This window comes from Zonotrichia albicollis, chromosome 13, assembly GCF_047830755.1.
Source record: "Zonotrichia albicollis isolate bZonAlb1 chromosome 13, bZonAlb1.hap1, whole genome shotgun sequence".
Taxonomy (NCBI): Eukaryota; Metazoa; Chordata; class Aves; order Passeriformes; family Passerellidae; genus Zonotrichia; species Zonotrichia albicollis.
In genome coordinates, this window is record NC_133831.1 from 22,377,333 (window position 1) to 22,404,263 (window position 26,931).

Genomic DNA, 26,931 nt, shown 5'->3' on the forward strand with positions numbered 1-26,931 from the left:
CCCAAATTCTCAGAGACCCCACCTAATGGCTGGCACACAGAATATTGCCAGCACTACCCTGTGCCAAATACAGATTTTTCCCAAAAGGAGAAGTTTTCTGTGAAGAGCTTGGTGACAGTTTTTATGAAATTCCTGTGTTCAGTGCTAACAGAAAGGTACCAAGTAAAGAAACTACACCCACTTGGAAATTACCATTGCCCAGGCCTTCCAAAATATTAGCACAATCCAACAGCAACTATAATCTTTGATAAGAGTACAATTTTAATTTTTCTAGGCATTTATGCAAACAGTAGCCATGACTGCAATGGTAAATTTGCCAATATCATTATTAAAAGCACGACACACAGCCATTAAAATTTACAAATAAATTAAAATGGTGCAGCATTTGTCTTCAATAAGAAAATATTCTTTATGGCTAGATAACATACTATCATTAACATAATATTAATTTCAAATATGTCTGATATCTGTAGTTCATAATCTAGAAAGCATGTCTAAGAAATATCAGAAAACCTCACATAGTGGGTTTTAAGAAAACATGGAGAATGGCTTTATAGTGAATGTAACTTTTTGCCTCTGCTGTAAATCCCTGTTTAAACTTGCATTATATGTAATTTACAGTACAGCTACTCTGCTTCCTTTAGTGGAGTCAGAAAGAACATTCATCCTGAAGGCTTTATTTCTAATGACTGAGACTGAAACTTAGATTTACTAAAATTCTTATTGATAAGTGTTGATTGTCTCACATTTTTGTAATAGAAATAGCCCTTTACTGAGAGGAATAATTTAGGGGATTCTGTTAGGCAAGAGTTTGTAAAGATTAAGATAATACACGAAGTATAATGCAAATAAAAGTAAATATCTGATGAAGACTGGAAGGAAAAGGAGTGTTTTGCTTTAGTCTTTGAGTCCAAACATTGAAGTCACAACTTAGAACTGGATTAAACACCAAATGGTGTAAGGCAAGTTTTTAAGAGTATCACAGATTGTTGTCCTTGATTCTTCTTTAGCAGAATGTCAAGGCATTTTCCTCCTATTGGTTTGTACATTAATCTTCTTGAAAGCTGCTTGGCACTTGTCTGGAGCTGATTTAGGATGTCTTGGGCACTTTGTTTTACCCTGGCACAGTTATGAATCTCATGCTGCCTAAAATGGGTACTGCATCCTCCCCAGAGGGTGCTTAACTTGGAGGCTGCTGGCTGGTTCTTATTTTGACAATGTGCAAAAGAAAAGCAGCCTTTAAGAGCAACACCCTCCATCCCAGATCCTGAGAACCAGGAGCTGCCCTGCTGCATGCACAGCACAAAGCACATTTCACACAGGGGCAAGCCTGAGAGTGTTAGAGAGAATAGGAAGCAAGGACCAACCAATACTGCTTAAATGAGGGGCTCAACTTCAGAGAACTCATCCCAGGCTCTGTTTTATTAAGGTGAAAAACAATTAAGGGATATAAACTTGGCATTCCTGACACATTAAAAGCACAGCTCAGAAAGCAGGTATCATAACTTAATGTAGGTACCAAAATTGACTGCACAGCCCTTCAACCTGTCAACACCAAGTGCCTGCTGGGTGGCAATTTCAGATAGAAAAGCAGATACCACTATTGCACTGTAATTAATTTGTTTAGTTCACTCCATCTCTATATATTATAAAAAGAAGGACAGCACTTGATTCAAAACTGAAACACAAACAAAAGAAAAAGCCCCAAAACAAAAGAACACAAGACCAAAAAACCCTCCAAAACCAAACAACCAAATAGCAAAGGATCTGTCTAGTGTCTTCCAATCAGGTATGTAAGTTTTTCTGGCTGAAACTCTGGTCTATGCTAGACAACAAGTTAGATCAAAGTATCTCACAAGCCATTCTGGCATCAAATTCAGATTAATCCATGAATTTTGAAAACATCCATTTTAGTTTACAGCTGACTGAGGAAAAGAAAACCCAACACAAATAAGCATACAAGTCCTCTGAGAAGATGAGAAAACTATGACTAACAGTCTATATCTGAACCAAAGTAGAAGTGTCGTTGCCAAAATCTCCCTGGCACCAACTCTCCCTGCACTTAAGAGACAGCTAAGCTGATGAAGTAGTATTTCCTTTTGTGTACATGAGGATGTCCCACATATCACAGAAAATAGCTTTTCAGTACTTAACAGTTCAAGGAAAACTTATCACATGAGGTTATGCTGTTATGGCTCTTGTGCTGGAATCTAGGAAAACCTGCTTATCTAGATCCACAAGCTCACAGAAAATACCTTCTGATATCTTAATTCAAAAGTATTTTTATCCATGGATGTTCTGCCACCAATAAATCAGGGTACATGTTGACAGGCACCTTGCTCTTGTACATCTGAAGAACAGCCTACACCTCACCTGGGTGGTTTTGTTGATGTGCAATTGCAGGTGAATAGATCCTTGTGTCACCCCTAATAGCTGCAAGGTTGGAGAAAAAAGCACTAATAGAACATTCCTATTAATTAAATGCTAGAATACTATTTTCCCCTCTTAATTTAATATCTCTTAAGCTTGCAGTCATGTCTTTTGTGATGCAGCTGTGTTGTTCAGGGAGGCATTTGCATGCTGACCCAGTGGTCCAGTACTACACATCTCCCCTGACTAGGACCTCCTGAAGAGTTTGTGAACTATAAAGTTTGCTGGTTTTGGTGCCAACGATGTTATCTATCCAGGAGAGGATACTACCATTCCTACAACCCCTGTTCTGTTGAGCATTAGCCACAGGGATGGCATAAATAACAGAACAATCTACAAGCTGGCTCCACAGTTCAGCTCAATTACTCTCTCATTTCTTGTTTAAGCCAGCCAGGAAGTTAAAAGAGAAAAAGGCACAAAATCAAGATGGTGGATTTGGGCAGGTAGTAGCTAGGTTTTCAGATTGTTACAAACTCCAAGTATTTACTTACCAAACTAAAACTCATCTTATTGCCTTGATCTAGAAACAAAAGATCCAACACCAATAGTACCTCTGCTATAGAGGCAAAATGTTAAAAGCTAGCACTGCAACCCATGAAGCAGATCTTTGGACTTTCATGGTCACACTCATGGCAAATGATGGGAATTGCTCTTTTCCTAAGCCAGCCACAGCGAATGTTGTGACGGTCAGCAGCAGGAAGCCCCTGCAAACCTCCAGATCTCCCACTGCCACACTGTCCCTCTTGGATCAACCTGATTTATATTCTCTCTTACCCACCATGTCTCTTATTTATTCTCTAGTTTCCTACCAAAAAACACAGGCCAGAGTTCTGTTCTTGTGTGTGCCTGCAATTATCTTTAAACTACACATTGTTGTAAATGTGAACATTTCATTAATTTATGTAAATAGGACCTTGGCCAATGAGTTGGCTGTTATTTATGAATGAATCATGCTGCTCTGAGTGGCTGGATATATTTAGCTCTCATTAATTTGTTCAAAATAGCTACTAATGGGTTTCTTTAGCTCATGACTCTTGTGACAAAAGGCAAAAGGATGATTGGATTTGCGTGGGGAGGGCCTAGGTAACCCTTTCAGTTACTGATCAGTGACCACCTAAATACACTGCACATCAAGTTATTTCAAGTGATTTTAAGGCAGTAGCAGGTTAACAATTCAAGACAAAAAATGCAGGGTTCAGTTGGCCTCAGCCAACAGCACTGAACCATTTCTGGAAACTATTTGTTTTCACTTTCTTTTGAGTGAAGGGAATGCTGTTAAAACTGCAATTCTGAAAAAACTGAAGGCTCGGAGCCCAAATTGAGAGTAGCAAAATAAATAAGCTCAAATCTAGCAAAAAATTTGTCAGAGGGAGTAGCTAAATGTAAAGGCTTCAAGATAAACATGCCACTCACCATGGTATAGATCCACTGGTTTTATGATTCAGAAATACTTTCCATTAAAAAAGATTGCATACTTGGAAGATTTTCTTGTACTCATGGAGAATTTTACATGTGTAAAGTGCTGCTGAAGTTTTTATAGTATGTCATGCAATCTGTTTTGCAGAAAAATGTTATTTTTTACAACTAGAATATCTTGCTAGCTGCTGTCAACATCATCACACAGCTGCTGTTATCATCATCTTGTCTTTGACCTGAGGTTCCCTCATGCTCTTTTGTAGCTCTGACATTTCTTTGCTGTACCACACAGACCCTCATTGCTTTTAATCTCAGGCCAGTAAGGTCTCAGTGTTCCATCCCTTCTTCCAGTTGTCAGCAGCAGGATCCAGTCCCCTCCTTCAGAGGTGCCCTTGGAGGCTGTGCAAGCTTGGTGGCCTGTCTGCTGAGGAGCCAGATAACATCCATGTACTAGGAACACCCGCTTTTCCAATTACCATTTCTACCCACGGTGATCTTGTACAATCTAGATGTCAAGAACTCTGTATCAGTGATTTTGTTTTTCATTCACAAGAGTCTGCACAGATCAGTTTCCACCCATTTTCCTTGTTGTCCAAGCAAATGTGCTACATTCTATCAACTGTGAGTTGATAGTGTTTGGAGAACTATTTATTCTGAATGAAAAAAAACCAGTGTTGATCAATGTTAATAGAGATATTAGCTTGTATTTCAGTTCACCATATCACAGAAAGATTACCCCAGAGCATGGCTACATGTGATACTATAAAGCAATTATAGGAGATCTCTGCTTTTAGACTTTTGCTGCACAAATACTGGAAACAATCCCATTGGAAAATATACTGCCATATTTGCTCAGAGTTTGTTGTTTTAGCAGACACCCCTGCCAGTATAACATTTTGACTAGAAATAACCATGGTAACAAATACAGAAGGCTAACAAGCACAAAGAGTTCAAAGTTGTTTCAACTACCCTTGTCCTGGCCTACTTCTTGTATGTGCATCAAAAATCCTTTTAGGATAACCACAGCTGTTTAAAGTATCTTCTTTCAGCCATTAGTAAATTAATGCTTCTTCCTTTCTGGAATTTAAAAGTGAGATGAGACCTCCTGGTAAGACTGAGAAGAATATTTAGAGCTTTTGCTTCCCACTCCTTAGGATGCTGGGAATACTTACAAAGAGAGGAAACACTCCATGTGGATTCTGGTATACCAAATTTAAGAAGTTGCTTTAGCACTGAATACAGGAATGCAAAATCTGTCTTGTATTTTGTCCTTCATTAATTAAATGCAACACTTAAAAAAAAAAATCTGTGTAAGGTTCCACTTGAAGTTTCACATAGATTGTTCTTGTAGAAGCTGAGGGTTTGACCTAACCTAGTTTTGCATAAGACATAGGCTGTCTTAAGCCCATATTTGCACTGGTGCCTTAAAGGGACATGTGTGGATCTTGTGAAATCTGTCAGGACAGAGATGCAGCAGTTCACAACAGCCTGAGCCCAGCCTGTGGCTTTTGAGCTGCAAGTGACTCAGAAGAGAGACAAGTACGGCTCTTGCACCCGAGCTGTTCTACAGATGTCAATGACTTCAGCTTTTTAGCTGCAGAGGGAATTAGGAACCATTAGGGATTGCTGAAAGCAGTGCAGCCTTTGGGATGCAGCTGTGTGCTCCCACCGAGGGGAGTGGAACGGCCTCGAGTGCGATCGGCGCGTTCCTGCCAAGGCCGCGGTCGCACAGCTCGCCGAGGTAGGGAGATCTTGGCAGGCTTGAAGGAAGTGTTAGCCAAGCTCTGCTTCCTAAGAGCTCAGCTCTCTGGCCTATCCAAATGTGACACTGCTTTCATGCAGTTAAAGCCCTGCAGTTTCTGTGGCTGGTGGCAGGGGCAGGAGGGACACACGGTGCCACCCTTCCTAGCACTCTGACCTCCAGACAGGGCAGGCATTAACAGCAAGTGCTCCTGCAGGGGAGGCCGGGCTGTGCTTCAATTCACACCGCTGGATCTAAAGCAGCAGGACCACCAGGACTGCCTTGCCTCTGGCCCACACAATGTTCACACAAACAGGACTGTAAAATTCTTCCAAACAGCACCTCTTGCTCATAGGACACTGCTCCTAAACAGCCCTAAGACAGAGGCCCTGTGCAGGCCCAGAGTGACACTGGTCAGCTCCCACACGGGCTGTTCACAAGCATTTGCAGACCATTCTATTCTATTCTATTCTATTCTATATCTATTTCATGGGGAAATTTGAATGGTATTTTGACCATCATTTATTTTTCTTCAAAGGGGCCTTGATCCCAGAGAGGGTTGAGTGAACACCATGAGAATTGATTCTGGATATTGGCAAGGAAAATAAAAGCAAATACAAAGATGCTTACAAAAATACCTGACTTTTTGTTATTTTTTTACCTAACCAGAAGCTGCTAAACAAGAAGCTTCCAGAAAACTCCAAAACATTAAGTCAAACTAATATGACTAAGCATCCTTACTTTGGTATTTATCTTAATTTCAAAATACTTCAATCACTTAGCACCTGAAAAGTAACCCAGCTACAAAACCCTGCCATACTGTGTAACTGCTCTTTGATGAAAATTACACCACACCTTATTAATCCCTTGCGGGGGCAGGGCGGGGGAAGAAAAAAAAGAAAGAAAAAAAAAGAAAGAAACCTCCTATAACTAAAGCCTGGAATGACTCGCAGCCAAACAGATGACACTTGAGCAAGTATGCCTAAGTGCAGTACACCTCACAGTTCATCTTGAGATTAGTCATACTTTTAAAAACTGAGCATTTTAAACTGGCATTAAATACGTATGTCCACTACACATCTCTAGGATTAATCTTCTCAAATCCAAATTTCCCCGAACAGGCATCATGTTTTCCACAGCCTCATGACATTAATCAAACATCACTCCCTGCAAACTCCATACCTCCCAAATACAAGCCAGGTTTGTGAGTCAGCTCCACACACTGTGATATGATCAAAGCAAGACAAGCATGGCACTTCAAAAGCTCCTTTGCAGGAAATCTGACAGTAAAACCACCTAAAATAATTTTTCCAGATACTAGATATAGTGAAAGCAATATGTAGTATCCCAGATTGATTTTGCTGAGTATGTTTCAACATTGAAGAGAGCTTGGAACTGCAGGGTATTAAGAATCTGAAGAATACAATTTTTTTTTTTGCACAGTACTCAAACATACAATAGTTCAACATGGCAATCATAGAAAACAGATTATAAACAACACTAAAATATTACCAAAACCATGTATCACTGATAATGTAGTAGCTTATGCAAATGCAACATTTTACATTACACTCCATCGTGAAGAAGGTTCTTGTCCCCAAAGCTATACAACCAATATATTTTAATTTTAATATGTAATCTCAAAGGTTTAAGCTATTTTTTCTGTTGATATACCTTGCCTGTTTCATACCTTTCAAGGTTTCAAATTTCAAATGACTAAACTTATGACTGAATGCTGAATACATTGTCCTTACCATTATGCTACAGCACGTTACTTTTAGAAGTAGATTGGTGGTATGACTAAGAGAGGAGAGTTTGTTTTTCCACTCTATTCTCCAGTATATAGTCAAAATTCCCTTTCTGAGCAGTGATGCAAGGCAGCTTACACCAGTAATAGCTGTGAAAAGCAAGCTCAAAAGGTAAAGAAAAAACTGTTCAGACTTTTAAAAGCATAACAATAGTTTCAAACATACTTTTTAAACATGTAATTCATTGTGCTTACTGGCATGTTTTAAAAAGATACAGTCATGTTTCCAGATTATCTCCTGTAAGTGTATAAATTTAGGAGCAATACAAATTTACTTCCTTTTACAGGGCAAGTTTTCAAATTACTAAACCAATACAACAGCTTTTAAAGGTTTGCAAAAGTTTGTACCACTTGCTATTAGGAGAAATAGTCAAAAAAACTGCTGTTTTTTTCTTTTGCTGAAAAATTGAACCATGATATTCACAATCTAGCTTCCTTTTCATAGGTAACTCCTAAGGACATTAGTCAGTTATTCCGTGTATGTAATTACTCTGTCAGCTCTCTAGTTATTAAAGCAATCCAATAATGTTTTTCATACAGGCAAGTTTAATATTAATTGAACTTTTCTTGACCAAGCAAGCTGTGCAATGTAATAAAAACTACCCTTTGCTTGTGCCACAAAGCAGAGATCTGTCAGAGCCCACAGTTATTAAACATGACACCAGCTATAATTGCTTTATAGCATCACGTGTAGTCATGCACTGGGGTAATCTCTGTTATCTGGATCATATGAAATAGCTAAGGAATTTTCAGGTGGTTTCTGCATTAGGTGATCATTTTGTATTTCAGCTGGCAATACTTTTTATGCCCCAGCAGCTCACACACCGGGATTTTCCCAATGGTGACAGTTTCTCAGTGACAGTACAGACTCCCAGGACGATGCTCAGCCCTGTGCAGTGCTCAGGGAGGTGCCAGCAGCCCCAGCTCTGTCCTGCTGCAGCATCAAGGTGCTGTCCTGGGGCCAGCAGGAGCCTCCACATCCTCCACAGCAATGGCCACGAGCACCACTAGGTTGGAAAGGGATGTGTTGTCTAACCCATTTCATAAGAATAAGGAAATTTATTATAGCAAAATCCAAAATAATTCATGAGAGTCCAAATTCTATATAATTAGCCAGTAGAAATTAATTTTCAAGCCAGAGGTTCCTGCAGACACTTCACACAGTGGTTTAAGCTGCACTTACAGGATTTCACATTTTTCTTTTCTGTTGTTGGATCTGTGTTCCCTTCTGAAAATACTGCACCAAAAATAAAACCTAAAAAATGTTTCATAGTCCCTTTCCCTTTCAGCTCTGCAAGTGTGTTCAACTTTTTTTTTCTTCAGTTTGGGATTACTTTTCAGGGACACTTTTTTTTTTGTCTTTAAAGCCAAAAAGCAGAGAGGAAACATTAAGGGGAAATAGGAGTTACAGCCTATAGCTTCTTTCAGGGTTCTGTATCTGAGACCTTTAAAAAATGCAGAAAAGGGATAAGAATACATGGGTTCTTCCTTCCTGATATTTCCTTTATATTTTCCATAAGCAGTGGTTTTGTCTTTGATTGGTAAAAGTAAGCACCAGAGAAAGAAAAATGCAACCAATCCAAAGACTACAATGTCTCTTTACTGTCTTTTCAGGTGCTTTTCTTATTCCCTACATCCTCTTCTTAATCATTGCTGGAATGCCCCTATTCTATATGGAATTAGCACTGGGACAATATAACAGAGAAGGGGCTGCCACTGTCTGGAAAATCTGTCCAGTTTTCAAAGGTGAGTGTTCCTCTGCTCCCCTGAGCAGCACCTGGGGGTGCCACACACGTGTGATCACAAACAACCTAAGGATCTCTCATCTTTCACAGACAAAGTGTATTTGGTGACCTTCCCCCAGCCCTTGAAGGCTTTGTGTTACCAGAGGTGAAGCACAAAATGGGAAAAGCCACAGAAATCATCTTCAGGGTGATTGCTGGCTGAGTGTAAGAGAGGGCAATGAGCAGGAGGAGCTCAGCCCTGCCCTCCCTTTCCCCTGTGTACTGGGAGGAACTGGGAATCTCTAGGTGAAGAGGGGGTTTGCCAATCCAAATGTTGGAAATACCAAATCCCATCCAGGTTAGTTCAGCCCTGTCTTCCCCATTGGCTTCTCCACTGAGGGCATGGAGCTTTCTGTGCAGGAGCCAACATACCCCAGTGCCTACAACAGTAAAATGGAGTTGTGAAGACTCTGGGTTTGGCCACCAGACTTACAACAGCACAGGAGTTTTCTGTGGTATCTCTGTACCTCAGTTTTCCTGCCTGTGAAGTGGGAGCAATGATTCTAGCAGTCTTCATAAAGTGCCTTTCAGATTTAGCAATGAAAAACACTTAATAAAATCTGAACATTATTACTATTGAGTGTTTACCACTAGGATTAACTCTCCAGCATCACTGAATAAAAAGCTGTGGAGTGTTGTTTGTGCATGCATCATTCTGCAAGGAAAAATAGGTTAGGTGCTTCAGGGTGTTTGGTTTTGATCAGGAAATGATCAATGTGTGAAAGGAGCCACATGTGTTCTGTACATGAAACAAGTATTTGTTAAGGAACCTCTAGAATTTTTAAGCATTGCTTGACAGCAAAAAATGTAAGTTCCTTTATATGTATACCAGACTGTATCTAAAATAAAAGCCTTTTCAAAACAGACATATCTGAAATTAAACCAGACAAGTTCAGCTGACCTTAGAACCTTAAAATTCAGATCATGTTCATCCTGGGACTGGCAAAAGCTGAGGAGCTTAACAATAGCAATCCAAACTTGATGGATCTGCTGCTTGGATATAGGTTACACTGAGCAAATGTTAGCCTTCTTTCTCAAAACACAGCTTTCCTCTTCAAGCAGTCTAGTGCCACACAATAAGAAATGTGAAGGGGGTTTTTCCTACCAATCAAACCCAAAACTCACAGCAAAATCAGCAATGCAACAAAAAACAATAAAATAATGTGCCTCAAAATTTTTAAATTAATTCCTATGGATTTACCTAGCCCTTCTATAATCCTGTCATGGGAGATAAAATTCATCCCAGCACCCAGGAACCTGAATACCCTTGCTCAATAAAAACTCCTGTTGGTATTATTAATATACTTTTGGATGAGAATGAGGACTTTGAGAACCTAAATGCAAAACTTAGACCTTCAGGATCTCAAAGCATTTGAGCCAAATACCACTGTGCTCAGAGGTATTCTGTGTTGACTTCAGGACTGAAAAAGATTATGAGAAAGGAAAATAGAACTTATTTCATGTATATTCTTGTTGACATTCCAGCTGTGTTTTTAAGCTGACATTTTCAAGGTGGACTAAACATACATTACTGTTGATTTTTAAGTTTCTTATTACAAGAATATAGAATAGTATATTTGATTCTCAAAAAGTCATAAGCATTGAGACATTTACACCTCCTATAAACTCAGTACTTTTAAAGTTTTTACAAAAACCTCTGATAACATGCAAACACATTTTACTGCTAGTGCTTTGGAGTTGTTTCTGGGACAACTCAAAACTCTCACTCAAAGGAAAAGTACACAGTCTACACAAATTCATAACAGCTTCTCTAAATGAACAGCACTATAGTTCCAATTTTAGCTATGAATATTATTGCTATGAACTCTAAGCACTCTACTTCTAATGAGATGCTATCATAACACATGCAATTACAAATATACCCTGTAACCTTTGTAACACAGTCTGTTTTCATCTCTGCATTTTTTTCCAGAGTCTATTTTAGACTGTGGGTGGTGCAGCATTACTTTTAAGAAAATCTAGAAACATAAAAGCAAATTCATTCCTGAACATTCTTAAGCTCACAGAGAAGATCTATTTAAAACACATTTGATTCAGTATTTTTTAGTCTTGATATTAAACATCTCTTGTCCTCCTGGACTGGAGGAATTTCAGAAATTTTTTTAAACAACAAAATCTAATTTTAATATTTAATATATTATCCATAATTACTGTTTTAGCATTCACCTTAATACTTAAGAATTCTTCTTTTTAGGGATTCCCCTCTCCTCTCCATTCTATTGATTATTGTGTGTCACTAGAGTTCAAGTGTTCAAGTACTAGATTCATTTAAGCACCAAGGATTTGAAATTAGTTTCATCTTTACTTTCACAATTATTTCCCCATTGTTAGGGAGGAGCAAACTGGTTTACAGGTTAATAGACTCCTGCAGAGCAAAGAGTAACTTTTGTACATGCAGCAGCCTTTGAACTGCCAACTCCTTCAGGGTCAGCTTCTGTTCTTTATGCAAATTTTAAACCTGGATTAATACTCACAGTGTTTGCTACTTCCTTCCTTTATAAAGAAATAAGAAAGCTTAATCTCCAACTATTAGGCCTCCAATGCCAAAAATTAAACTGAAGAAAAATAGAAGTAAAGGTTTGCACTTCATTGCTGTGACAGTAGCCACTCTGGCAGTGATGACATTGATAAAATAACTGTACTCCCTACCTTTTATATGCAGCACATACAACTTTGAGGGAGGATTCAGAGAACAAAGCTGCACACACAGTGGGAATGATTGAGGGCAAAGCAAGATCCCTGAACAATTCTGCCAACCAACTTTTATTGGGGTCCAACATTTGTATCAAAGCTTCCTCCCAAATTGTTGGAAAATATCCATTTTCATGAGGAGAATACGCACTTTCTGGGGCGCTTTTGCTAAGAGACCCTCCAGCCACACTTCATGATATGCAAAAATGCAAAGCAAATGTTCAAAGTCGAAAGAGAATTCTTATACTCTGAATTCTGTAATCCTGGAGAGACGGTAAAAGGGGTTGAATGTCACACAGTTTTTAGCCCCAACCTGATATTGACCAAGTTTTACTGGCATGCCCAAAACCACCTGGAGCCCTCAGCGGAGGAGCACAGGCATGGTTTGGAGCCAGGTACACGCTGATGGAAGCCAATACAGAGAGTAGTAATGGGAAAGAAACAAGAGAGGGATCAGTGTCTGTTCTAAACTGGTTCAGGGTGGGAACATGAGGCATAGGGAAACTTCATTTAAGCGTCCAGCTTTACTTTTCCAAGAGAAGTTGCCAAGGTCCCTGACGTCACGAAGATGAAGTGAGTTTCACTCCTAACATGGGCTTGCAATCTTCTGCATTGGAAGCAAATCAGCAATGGAGTTGTACAAGGACAAATTTTGACATTGCACTGCTTAATTTCTTTTTCTGACAAACAACTGGATTTGATAAAAGCCAGTCATTTTCCAGAACCATTTCTGTAATTTTTTGTTTAGAGGTCAGGTACATTGTGTCCGCATATGCGTACCCAAATGTCAAAAATTCCTTTCTATTGGTGTGAAGACCTAAAATTAATTTGCAATCATGTATCATTGAGTTTAATTCCAGTGTTTGTGCATACTGTGGCATGTCAAATGCAATGTGTAATCTAGTTTTCCTTTGTCTTTAGGTGTAGGCTATGCAGTGATACTCATAGCTCTTTACGTGGGTTTCTACTACAACGTTATCATAGCCTGGTCTCTGTATTATCTATTTTCATCATTCACATTTGAGCTCCCCTGGACAAACTGCCACAACAGCTGGAACAGCCCAAACTGTACAGATCCAAAACTCTTCAATGCATCAGTGCTTGGCAATGGTACTAAATACTCCAAGTACAAGCTCACTCCTGCAGCTGAATTTTATGAGTAAGTGTTGACCTAACTTCGCTATTTATTCAAAATTCTGTGTCTAAGGGAGTTTTCTCTTGAAGGTAAAATAGTTTGTATCCAGCCTCCATAGCAAGCATCAGAAGACTAAGGGTGAAATGAAGCTGTAATGTTGGTCTGTATGCCTGGGTGACTGACTTTTGTCTCTGATCTTTGGTTTCTCCTGTACTAATGCTGTGATTGCTACTGACCAAAATGGGACTGGACAAGACACAAAGGTTCTCTATGTGCCACTTTTCCTTGCACCAGCTTTGCTAGGGCAAGGAAACACAGCAATATTCTGACAGAGGTGACTGCATGCCAAATTGAGCTGAATTTAGGGCTTTAAAATAACCATTTGTTCACAGATTTAGACTGCTGCTCTACTCACAAAATTTCAGACAGCAGACCTCTGTTTGTTCCACTGCTTCAACAGTTCAGTGAAGTGAGATAAAAAAATGAGCAGAAGAAAAGAGCCGGGTTGCAGAAGGACAGGCTTTTAGCAATGCCTAAGCAAAAGAGTGTTCTGCAGCCTGGGCTGAGACAGGCAAAGGCAGGCTTAAATCAAGCAGCTGGAATCAAAACCCAAAAGGTATATAAATTAATAACTGAACTATAAAACAAAGATACCAAACTCTGTATAAATATTTTCATTATGGGCTTATAGGGGAAAATGGGATTTGATTAGGAGAAAGGGGATGAGCATCAAGCTACTGAATCAGCTGTTGAATTAATCTGAATAATGAATCAATTAATATTTCTGTGTTTGGAGTAGAAAGATATTAGGGCACACACCTGCTAAGCAGTTAGTCCAACCTTGTAGAAACAAAGGGAAAACACTGTTACCATAAATAACCAGCAGGGATCTTGGGGTCTCTGTTTATAGCTCTTTAACATTTGTGGCCACTGTTTTTCTCTGAAGACAGCAGTGAAAGATCAGTAGCGATACACAAACTGCTGGCAGGGGTTTGGGTAAACGAAACTCAGTGCTTTGAAAACAAGATGGGGGCTTGAGTTCAAAGGAGCTTACTGAAATGGCAAATAATGACAGCTGTGAAATCTACTGCCCTTACAATAAAAGGCTTAAGTCTTAGTGAAGTAAAATGCAATTCCTACCTTCCTGCTGCGCCTTTTTATTATTTAAAATGGTTCTGAGCAACTTCTGCTATCACCTCATGCTTGAGTAATGATTTTGACTTTGTAGTGGGTGAGGTTGTGGTAGAATCAATTAATGATGTTTTGATTTACTTTCACTGATCTGGGGAACAGCTCAATTAATGATTGTCTGTACACTGAAACTTGAAATATTATGGTCCTTTCCTCTTCATGAATAAGATTCAAGGTGCAGTGTTCAGAAGGTAAGAACAAAAAGGGAATTTGACGTTTCATTTTGCTTTAATCCCTGAATTTCACAGCTGTAATTAGGTCACTAGGCCCACTTCTTAATGTACTTATTAATGACTAGATTACATTGCAAAAACGAGAAGGGTAACCACTTAACTAAAACACTCTATAACATCTGTTTTCCCAGCTGTAAAAACAGGGAATCACAAGGGGCATTATATTCACTTATCCAGTATTTGGATGAGCTCATCAGGCCCAGCTGTACAGCTCAGGTGTCAACCCAAACTCGAACAAAGTCTCAGTGTATTCCCATCTAACCTATAAACTGAATCAGAAAACAGATTCTTTCCTATATCAAATAACCCAATTCATGCCTAACTCTTCTTACAACAAAGAGAGTTGAATCTTTTGATTATAAAGTTTCATATTTTGTGCCAGAGTCACATAAGCAAATGGGAAGGGATACAGCCTAAACTTGGTTTTTTAGTTTGTACAGTTAAATCAGAACACTCACACACAACACTTGGCCTTGGTGGGCAAGCTGAGGGTGAAGCAGGGAGACCAGAAACACCAAACGTTTATCTTGCAGTTGGAGAGTGACTGAAAAGAGGTACTTCCAAGACAGGACTCAAGCAGAGAGCTGGTATGATTATTCTGGAAAGACACAGACACTTCTTTTTGGGACATAATTCTTTCATGCTAAGCTGGCCTGACCAAGGATTTAGAGTTGATTATTTCCTAAAGCCCTGTAGCTGCCAGAGCTGACTGCTTCTATCTCCAGCAGCACAGGAATAAACTGTAGGAGGAAGTGGGAGTGCTGTGATGTGACAGTTCACCAAATACTACAAGAAAGGTACCTCAAATTCAGCAGAAATATGCTGGTTGTCACTACTTCTATTGAGTGAGGAAAGGGAAAACTTGCAATCTAGGCCAAATCTATCAGCTGTCCAGTATCTGGCTGGGAGGAAAAGCAGAGAGAAACCTCTAAGTCTCAGACTTGGAAGAAATCATTTCAAGTTGCAAATTCCGTGCCAAGGCACTGACAGGAGAACCTTGAAGAACATATTTGGCTTTTGTTTTCAAGCCTCAAGACCTGGGCAGATCTTAAGTTTGAAGCCCTTCTACACTGAGGCCTTCTAGAGAGTTTCATTTTACCAAGTCTGGTTTCAGTTGTAGAGGCTTAATTCAGGCCAAGGCACCACTGATGTCATGGGGACAACTTCTTACAACAGGAAGGAGCAGGATCTCTACAATACTTCATTAGAGAAGCTTAAAATAAACTATAAAGTATTTGTACACTGTAAACTTGGCAAGCTAAAATCCAATATCAACTGGTGCCTTTCTGCTAAGTAATAGCTAGTAATATTCCAGTTAGGAATAAAATGTCAAATCCACATTTCTTTAGGGATACACCTTACTTTAATTCCTTCCCTCTTCAGTGGTTTGGAATTAAACACAGAAAATGAAAAGAACGTTCTATCCTTTCCACACATGTTAAAATAATTCAAGATAAACCTTTCTTCTTTTTTGGAAAAACATGGGCATACTTTATATTTGTTCTCTCCATTCTTATGTCTGCTAAAACGTCTGTTACCATCCTGATATCATTTATGCTAACAATTAAAAATACCAGTTTAGAGGAACAAAATCACTATTCTTCTCACAAGGTACTATGCCTGCAAGAAATCACAATCTGTTGTAGAAACATATCTTGGCCATTTTTTTAGAAAAAACAGTGAAAATGTCAACATCATTGGGCTACAGCTATTCCCCTCTGACAGTACTTTTTCTCGGGGATGTAATCCATTCTTTCTGCATGAGAAATTTTACAGAGAAATTTTCACGCCAGATTCAGCAAAGGAAATTCACAGAATTCACAAGTCTGCCCAGCTGTGAGCAATTGTAAAAATCTACCTAAGAACAAGGAATTCACTCACAGCAGTCTACATTTGTCATATTTATGAACATCATGTTCAGGAAATGTATGAGTAGTGTGTGAACCAAGAACATCCTGAAAAAAACTCCTCACTCTAAGGTTACTTTTGTAGACCAATACATTTAATAAACCAATAGGCTTTAGGGTACAAGCCTTCACTGGAAATGTCACCTCAGGCAAAGGCTCCACATGGTTCAATATTACAGCAAATGGAGTGATCAGTGCTGTGGACCCCAAAGATGCAGGAATCCATCCCCATTAAACAACTGGGAAGCAACTTCTCCCAAAAGAGAAAACACCACTTCAAAAGTCAGCCCAAGCAATTCTGCCTAAGAATGCTTTTAAAAACTTTATCAGGCAACAAGAACTAATTAGAGTGGATACCCCTATGTTCTGCTAATCACATCTGGCCTTTCCATTCAGCTCTTCTGAAACAGTAAATTTTGGAGAGTCATGAATGTGCTGAAGTGGGGCACAGCAGCAAAGGAGGTCAGAATTGCTAAGTTAGTGGGAGAATAAAGTTTTCAGTGCATTGAGATAAACATTCCCTCTATTACCATGATTCAAAAAGAAATTTCACCTACAGTGGGACAACCCCAGATGTAGAGACAGACAGGGAATGAGGTCCTGGAAAGCAGGGCCATGAAAAGGGCCCTCCTGGTCCATGGCAAGGTGTACATGAATCAGCAGGGCCGTGGCAGTCAGGGTGACATCCCTGTCCTGGGGACATCAGGTCATCACAGGGACAGCTAAGCACAGAAGGGGATTGTCCTGCTCTGCTCTGGGGGGGGCCTCACCTCAAGTGCTGGGGCAGTTTTGGGCACCACAATATAAAAAAGATATTGAGATATTATAGAGTGTCTAAAGGAAGGCAATGAAGATGGGGAAGGGCCTTGAGGGGAAGCTGGGTGAGGAACAGCTGAGGTCACTGGGTCTGTTCAGCCTGAGGGGAGACCTCAGTGCAGTCACAGCTTCCTCGAGAGGGCAAGAGGAGAGACAGGCACTGATCTCTCTGTGGTGACAGTGACAGGACCCAAGGGAGTGGCCTGAAGTGGTGTCAGGGGAGATTTATGTCAGATATCAGGAAAAGGTTCTTCACCCAGAGGGTGACTGGCCACTGGAACAGGCTCCCCAAGGAACTGGTCGCAGCCCCAAGCCTGACAGCATTCAAGAAGTGATTGAATAATGCTCTTAGGCATGGGAGATGTGGACATTTCTTGGAGATGTCCTATGCAGATGTAGCACTTGTACTCAACCATCCTTGAGGGTTCCTTCCAACTTAGTCTGTCCTGTGATTAAGTACAAATACTAACTTATGATAAGCCAGCCAGGGTGGCACTGGTAAATGATGTGTTTCCCAAAATCTAGCTTGCAGTCCATGACACAGCTCCATTCTCCAACACAAGAGGGAGCTGAAATATCTAGAGAAAACCCAGATGCTGCTGCATCCCCCTGGATTGTGGCCAGCACCCCAGGGTGGGGGGAGGCACACGGGGCTCACACAAGCACTGCACCTCAGATGGCTCAGCTGCTCTCCATGCTCTGGGCTGTAGGACAGCAGTGCCCAGAGCCAGGATATCCTTCAGCATTGCAGCTGTGCCTACTGAGAGCTCTTGGCACAGCATCCAGAGACACCCAAGCAGCTCGGACAGCAGCCCTGGGTATGGCAGAGCTGGGCCTGAGCCAGGCCACCCCTGTGGCAGCCCCCCTGCTCCCTCTGCCCTGCACCCCAGCCCAGTCACTGACACCCTGCTGGCCAGCCTGCATGGAGCCAGCTCAGCTCTGCAGGATTTGTACCACAGGCTCTACCTCACACTGCTGTGTGGGCACAAACTGCCAGGAAAACCACAGCTCACTGTAAGCTGAATGTAAGTAGTGCTATTTGTGAAATAAAAACACCTGGAGCCTGGCAAACTCTGCAAAAAGGGCTCTATCCACATCATGCAGATAGCCTAACCTTCCTCAGGTAAAGGAAAATCACATGTCATGCTCTGAATGAAACTGGCAGCAATGGTGACTGAACTGTGGCTGCCCAAATATATAACACAGAAGATGCATGTAAAGAGCTTTCTAATTGAGCACAATTATCATGCTTCAAATTGCCTTCTAAATTCAGTATGCAATTTAATTTCTATAGATTGCACATTGTATACACTGACAGTTCTTTTAGCATCTTCAGTCTACAATTTACATTAAGTTATAAATCATAAAAACATAGTCTAACTACCAGAATAGGGAATATATCTTGGGACACCTGATCCATTTTGCTGATTCTTCATTTATGCAAGTTGTTTGGGTTTGATCTCGCAAATATGACCACTAACTTTTAGAAGTACTTAGATGTTCCTAGAAGTACTTAATATGTTAACTAACAAATACATTTGTTAGTTAACATACTAATTTATTGAGAAGTGATGATATTCTTGAATTCTGAATCCATCTGATCCAACACCCCTAAAATTTAGATAAATGACATTCCTCTATTGAGCACATCAAATTTAGACAAGTAACTTGCCTCTAACAAAAAGAGAAAGAATGAGGTTATAGATCTGGGTAAACATATCTGGACAAAAAAAAATAAAATTTTGATTGATTTTGGATTGAAAAAAATGAGACCTACTCCAAGACCTTAAACTTGATCTATTTATGCAAAATTTTCTCAATTTCTAAAAGACAATCTCATAAATCTGTCCAGGTATGAATAACACATAAAGCCCCCTAGAAAGTACCAGTCTGACAAAACCATCTCAGAGAATGCTACACCTAAAACTCTTAAATCCTATTTTCTGGCTATAGCTTAAATGTGTTGGAGTGAAAATGCCAGAGTGATTTTCAGGTCACAACCCTTGGCATTTCTTTATTTCCTGGTTTGGTTCCCTGTTTACGTACAAATATTCACCACTTCCATAATAAGTTCTGAATTGCTCAGAGTAGAGACAAAGCACACATTTATTACAATCCTTATTTTACAGATGGGAAAGCCAAGACACAGAATAATTTATTGGTTCCAACATTTTCTGTTATTAAAACTATCACTAGGTCCTTCATTTACTGAGTCCTACTGAGCAGCTGCCCCGTTGCCTCCTTAATAATTTGGTTTTAGCAGGGTTTATGTGTGAGCACCAAGCAGCTGAGCTGCCTGTTGGCTGTTCAGGGTCTGATGCCAAATCAAAGGGGACCCAAGTGCTGCACAAAGACTAAACAGAGTCAGAGGTACTAACAAACAAAGCACTGTTTGCAGATTTCTGTGGAGGTGAACTGTTTCCCTTTAGCTGAATGCAGTGCGGAAGGAAGGCAGGAACTGGTGCCAGAGTTCTTGGGTGACTGGGAGAATCTTCCCAGAAGAGGGCACAGGGAAGGAGAGAATGAGAAGAAATTTCCCTTGGGAGGAACCAGAATGTCTGAATGCAGCTTCAAATTGAGAGCTCCTCACATTCCTGCCCCTCCTGCAGAGAGGTGGACGGACTCTGGGAACCTGGATGTACAATCTCATTGCAAATGTAATTTACACTCCCTTACATGAGATGCAGTCCTAGGATAAACCAAACTCCTCTGCACAAATCCCTAATTTCTAGTGCATGTGGTTTGGTTCTTGGTGATGTTTTAATTAAATATTTGTAGAGCTCTGACTAGAATATCAGAAAGCTTAAACAATTTATTTGTTTCTCTTGCATTTTGTCCAGCCTGATTAAATAGGTCCTTATTCCACTGTCAGCTCCATCTGTTAATGTTTGTTCTCAGTCTTTCCCCCTATAATATTCTCTTCTTATTTTTGCATGTATTTCTCACCTACTTTCATTCTTTTCTCAATAACAACAATCCGCAAGCAAAACACTATTTCTAGTTGTCCTACTACCAATGGTTTTTCCTTTCTTTTTGACTCATTTGAATTCTGAGAGTTTATTTTGTTAGCAGAATTGGACAAACATCTCTCTATTCATGAAGGAAGGATTACTTTCAGAAACTTTTACTTAAGACTTAAGACAAGGCATGCTCAAGACATGCTTTGGACATAATTTGAAGGAGTTGACAGAATCTTCACAAAGCACCTCCACTGACTGCCAGTGGTGCCAGTAGGGCTCCACTGCTGCCACTCCCATTCCTGCTGCCACAGCGTGAGAATGCAAAAGCCTTTTCCCCCCAGTGACCTCACTGTGTTTCTGTGTGTCTGGTGTAGGAGGGGAGTTCTGCACCTGCACGAGAGCCGTGGAATCCACGACCTTGGCTTGCCCCGCTGGCAGCTCTCCCTCTGCCTCTTGGTGGTGGTAATCATTCTTTTCTTTAGTCTCTGGAAAGGAGTGAAGACTTCAGGAAAGGTAGAGCTAATATTGTCCTTCTGTCTTGACTGCATTCTTTTTCCACTTTAAGAAGTTACCTAATTTTAGAAGGCAAGAGAATGAATCGCTGTTTTTGAGGCATTCTCAGGGATCAAACTATCACATTTCTTGTGTGGTATTCCAACTGAAAATTGTATAAAAGTACTATTTTTAATTCAGCATTGGTGGTTTCATCCAGAAAATATTTTTAAATAAACAAGATTGTCTTAAATATGCATCTTCTTCTCAGTCAAATGTACTAATATTTCAATGAAAGGCTTTGGTTTTATTATATAAAATGCCATGTCAAGAGAAATATCTGATGAAAGTCATTGGAAATCACTCTTCAACATCCCTCACAAAATATCTCAACAGAAATTCTAGAGTTGGATACATCTGAGAGCTTTTTGTACATTTTCATGAAAGTATCACTTAACATCAGGCAATGACTGCACTTTTTAGTAAACAACAGAGAGATGAGGAATAATCAGCAGTCTTAACACACACTGACACTGTCTTCTCTTTGTCAAAACTGTCTCCTACTGGTATCTGTAAACTTATATATGAAAATATTCCTGACATGTAACAGCATTTTCCCTCATGTCCTGAAAAGAGCTTCTCCATCAAACTGAATGGACTAAACCAAGAAAATGCCAGCTGTACTTGCGACATATTCTTACATCTTCTGTAACAGCTGATTAACCTTTGGGATCTTTTGTTGTCTGCAGGTTGTTTGGATAACAGCCACTTTGCCTTATGTTGTATTATTTGTCTTATTAATACATGGAATAACCCTGCCTGGTGCATACAATGGAATAAATGCATACCTGCATATAGACTTCAGAAGATTAAAAGAAGCCACAGTAAGTGTATTCTTCTGTTCTCATTCCCTAATTATGAAACACATTGCGCTTGTTATTGAAACTGAAAATATTACAGCTAACTTTTGAAATTAAATAGCCACACTTCTGCCTCAGCACTTGTTCCCTTTCTCTGACACTTTAACATTCCATACTCTCCCAAACAGGACTATCTCACTCTGAACCCAAACAACTCAGATCACAAAACACCTCTGTGAAGGCACTTACAGAACCTAAAAAAGTCCATGCTTTGACAATGCATGCAGTAAACTGCAATATCTTTTATACAGGAAATTGGAGTCAGGCAAAAATTTAGTACTCAAAAGGCTAAGAATTCTCTCAAGAAGAAAATCTTGCTTTCTGAATCTCTAGCTTAAATTAACCTAGAAAATAAAAATACTGGCCTATGCAAACCTTGATAAACATACAAAATCAGGACTAATCTAATCAAACCATAGTCCTTCATACAAATAAGATTTTCAAAAGTATGATGTTCTTATCTTACTATTGAAAGTGATGTACATTTCACTGTATCATTGAACATATACAAACCAACCCAATTTGTGGAGTAACTTGGAACTAAGACTTATTTCATACATTGTAAAGCAAAATCTACACCTACAGTCACTAATACAAGCAATTGGCAGCATTTTAGACCTACAAAAAACAAAGACTACATTAACTCCCCTCTACTGTACTAAAAAAAGCATAAAACATTTCTAAGACAGTAGTATCCCTATGGACGGGTCACAAGGCCATTCAAATGGTTATAAATCTGAAAAGAGACATTTTACTAAAAGGAAATGCACCATCTTGAAAAATTGCAGCTTTCAGAAATGTCTACAGTCTGTCCATATTTGCACTGTACCTTTCCTATGAATCCTATCTAGATTTTTCTGAAATTATTAAAAAACCCTCAAGTGTTACAATACAGACATATTTTTAATATTCTTCGCCAAAGAATACATTCCTGGCTTTTTAATGGTAAATTTGAAAGCAGGCATTTCTTCAGAAACAGATCCAGACCCCATGTCTATTTTGGAATAATCCAATCAAACTTGAAATATGGGATTTTCACCCACCTTTATCACAAGACAGTAGCCACCCCAGTAATTCACATTTATTCATACACAAATATAAAGATGTCAAGATGAACAAAGCAGGTGCTTATATTTTTCTTATATATTTTAAGTGCTATTTGGAAATAAACGCCACAACTTCAGCTAGGTGTCTATAGAGCCGTACCAGGCCTCCATAATCACATCTCCCTTCTGCTGCTGGAAGGACATTCTGTGTGCTGCCCTTTCTTGGCTTAATATTTCTGCAGCTGCTATTTAGATGACCCTAAAGTGATTTGTTTCTAGGACTACATTTTTCAAACAACAAAAAGTTACACTGGAATAATCAAAGACTAAAGATCACTTGTGCTGAGAAGTGCCACCAACTGCTTTGTCATGCCAGCCCTTCCCCCTTGGAGGCTGATCCTTGCTGCTGCAATGTGGGTTTAATCTTTAATTCTCAGGCTCCAAAGAATAGAATTCTACTTTGTTTCTATGTCAACGCATCGTGGATGTGATATATGATTCTATTTGTTCCAAATGAAGAATCTGACAAAGAAACCCCCTAAGTCACAGGTGGTGACCCACAGAGGGCTCTGCCAAGGCTAAGAGCCCTTAGAGCACCCTGACCATGGTCAATGTGTGCCCCTTTTTGTGGAGCTACAAACTGCACTGCACATAAGTTATCCTAAACACTGAAGAAGCCTGGAAATACCGATGACTACCTACTGTAAAATGTTCCTATTTGTTGATTTTTAATACAAATAAAAACAATATTCTATCATCAAGTGTTAGATCACACATTGGTCAGAAGCTGTGACAATGAGAAATCTGAGCTAGAATTCAGAATGAGCCCTGCTCTCTTACAGCCTGCTTCATTAGAACAAAGAGAACGTTTTGCATTTAATCTTAATTTCTGGTTTCTGCTCTTCTTTCCCTTCACCTTGATCTTCTCAATTTGTTTCCTAATCAGCTGTTATGAGCCAAGACTCTTACTCAACAGATACTTCAGCATGTGCTTAAATCCTTTGGGAGTCAACAGGATTTAAGCACGTGCTTAGGGGTGCTTGAATAGTGAGAAAGGGTGAGTACAACTGCACTGGCAAGATACAAGAGAGATACAGAACCACTAAAAACCAGTGTTTTATGGTGGCAGTGTGCAGATCTGGTTTAACAAATTCGATATTTAAAATTTTCAGGAATTTTGTTAACAGGAAAAGTTATCTGAATTTTTCAAAAAACAAGAACAAACATAGGAGACTGCATCCCTCTTTCTGCATTCCTATTCATATAAATGGTTTCCAGAGAGAAAAACCCTATATGATCTTTGTGTGAAAGCAGAATATTAAGATATAGCTGCTATATAAAAAGAATGAGTAAGGAATTAAGGTTACAGGATTGTTGTGTTATTCATTGAATGAAATCCATAAAACCCTGTATGAACTACAGTTTGAGAAAATCATATCCTCCCATCCACTGGCTAGCAATAAACACTCCATAGACTGGTCTTCATGTTATCTTTCAAATAATCAACTCTCCACAGTTCATAAAATTAAGTTTTTCTACAAACCCAGAGTACCATAAGTGGTTCACAGTGTCCAGCAGGCAGCAGTTGAAAGCATCCATCATCTATGTTGAGAAAAAAAGAGATCACCAGCCTAAGTGCTTTCATATATCATGTCAGCATGGGAGAAGGCACTCTTGCCCCTCCACTAGGCCAAATATAAAAGTGTAGCACTGAACTCCCAATGCAGAGGGAGCTCATAAGCTGCTTAGATCTGTTAGAAAGTTCTTGCTGAATAGATATATTAGATCTGATTTTGTAGAGATGGATGAATGATGAAATCCAGTGCTTTTCACTGTACTTTCAGAGTCCTTGGCAGATTTAATCAAACATTGCAGATCTCATTTTGAGAAATGTTGAGTATTATTCATACCACTGACTTCACTACTTCTGTTGAAGATTTTCATTTTAAAATCTCTGTGTAACAACAGAAGAGGGTTAACCAAGGCTATTTTCAGGTTTCTGGTTCAGGGAACCAGGACTGCAGCATTGCTCCTGACTGGATATTGGTAGGAAGGACACTTTAGAAAATTTTATACTTTTGAAATGTTTTCACTGGTGGAGAATCTTTAAAATTATTAAGCTGCATCTAAACTGAAATTTAATGACTATCACAGAAATAAGTCTTTCTCCAACTAAGTGAGAAAGCTGAGAGAAATCTGCATGGAGAACCATGCACAGTGTTCACAGGACATCTGTCATGTTTCAGATCCTGAACCAAGGCAGTATCATGTAAAGTGCACTAACAGTCACACAAAGGAAGCTCTGGTATGGGAAAGAAAATGTCCTATAACTCTTGACCCATTAACTATTTTTAGATTTCTGGTTGTACATTCCAAACTAACTTGGAACAAGAGCATTTCTGTCACTCAGGAGAAAAATCCTGCAATCATTTCAGTGCTGGGTGAAACCTCAGAATTCCCTGTCCCAGTGCACAGCCCAGCAGTGCAGCAGTGTCTGTGTTTTCTGAGGAGTTTCCCTGCTCCTGCTGCCCCCTCACCACCTCAGGTGGGACCATTCCAGACCAGGGCCAGACTCCACGTGACACTTACAGTCCCCTTGGCATGAATGCCAGTTGTTTTCCAAAAGCCCTTCCTTGCGTTTCTGCTGCTGTATCCTTGTGGCTGAACTGACCCTGGCACTGTTGCTGTCATTATGCAGGTATGGATTGATGCAGCCACTCAGATATTTTACTCCTTAGGAGCTGGGTTTGGTGTTTTAATTGCATTTGCCAGTTACAATAAGTTCGACAACAACTGCTACAGGTAAGAGCCTATTCTTCCATTATTGCTGCAAAATGATTTTATTTTACTCTGACTGCATCTAAAAGAAGTTTTAAGCTATCCTTTTATTCTCAGTCATATATTAATGATGGTGAGTTTTGTGTAGACATAGTAACCAACCCAAATCTTGAAATACTGTCTTCTTGAGTGAAATTTTAGTAACAGGAACCTGCCAAGATATCTGCTGCTCTCCAAAGCAGAATAGGATTAGGTTTGGACTTTAGACAGCTGTGTAAACTGTGCTGGTGTTTGCCTTTCAAAAGTACCATTAAGTGCAACAGTGAACACAGGATGAAATCTTATTGGTGCAGGAACAAAAAGCAGAATGATCCCAGCTTCCAGAAGTGTTTCTGTGCTTTGGGATTATATTTCTGATATTTTACATTGCACCCCAGTTTAGGAATGCACTTTGAATCAAGTCAGTTTTAAAGTGTTTTGCTGAATCATCACCATGGAAATTCAACCAGAATTACTCTGCAAATTCTGAGAAATCCCAGCATTTAGATGTTTTGTTAATATTAAATTTTGGAATAAAAACAAGCATTGCTTTTTTAATGAAATATAAATTCAGAAAGCACATATATTATAAATGCATTGTAAACTGAAGGATAGGGCGAATATGTTAAAGAAAATCCCCATCTAGTTCTTAAAGTTTTTCTCTCACTGGGCTGTTCTTCTCTCCTTGTTTAGGGATGCTTTGCTGACTAGCACCATTAATTGTGTCACAAGTTTCATCTCAGGATTTGCCATTTTCTCCATATTGGGCTACATGGCTCATGAGCACAAAGTTAAAATTGAGGATGTAGCTACTGAAGGTAGGAAGTTAATCCTATATTAATTTTAACCCTTCTGCCCCACTATTTCTCTGCAATTATGATTATATTTGTTTCCAACAAGTGTGTGAAAATCTCATGGAAGTGAACAATTAACTTACTCGGAACTAGAACTCTGTGTTTGAATCCCTTGTTGAAATGCGAACTGTAAATGTTCTTGCATCACCTCACCTCTACTGAATTGAGGTTCCCCAGAATCTTGCCCCAAAGGTTTTTTCCATTCAACAAACAGATTCTGGACAGAATCTTACAAAGGCATTGCTGTTCAGTGCCCCAGGTGAATTGGTTTGGATGGTTGTGCCAAGCTCAGCTCTATAATCCTCTCACTGGGAACAGGTCACCCACGGCCTCAGCTCCTGCCCCTCTCATCACATCCAAGAGTTCTCTTGCCAAACAGAGGCAACACGTCCACACAAGTCCTTCTCCACTACATAGCTGAACAATAACTAGTAAGGTTGCAAATCCAGCAAAATATTATTCAAAGTGAAAAAAAAAAAATGGGACAGGGTTTTTTTAATACTAAACCATCATGAGTAAATAAAGCATTTTAGATATATTTTGGTATAATGCAAATTTTGTTTTAACAATACACAGAGCATGACAAGGACTGAAATGAAAGTCAACTTAGTCATGATTTATCTTATTAAAATGAGCACTTTTGTGAAGATAAGAAACATAATAGTGACAC

General features: G+C 39.5%; 1 protein-coding gene across 1 annotated transcript in view; it reads left to right on the plus strand.

Moving 5' to 3' along the window:
- Positions 1–26,931, plus strand: part of SLC6A2 (solute carrier family 6 member 2) — a 60,749-nt gene that overhangs the window by 12,892 nt on the left and 20,926 nt on the right. Inside the window, 6 exon segments of the mRNA XM_074551240.1 lie at positions 9,009–9,140; positions 12,812–13,049; positions 20,507–20,645; positions 21,374–21,508; positions 25,289–25,392; positions 26,101–26,225. Coding sequence (XP_074407341.1) covers positions 9,009–9,140; positions 12,812–13,049; positions 20,507–20,645; positions 21,374–21,508; positions 25,289–25,392; positions 26,101–26,225 — 873 coding nt within the window.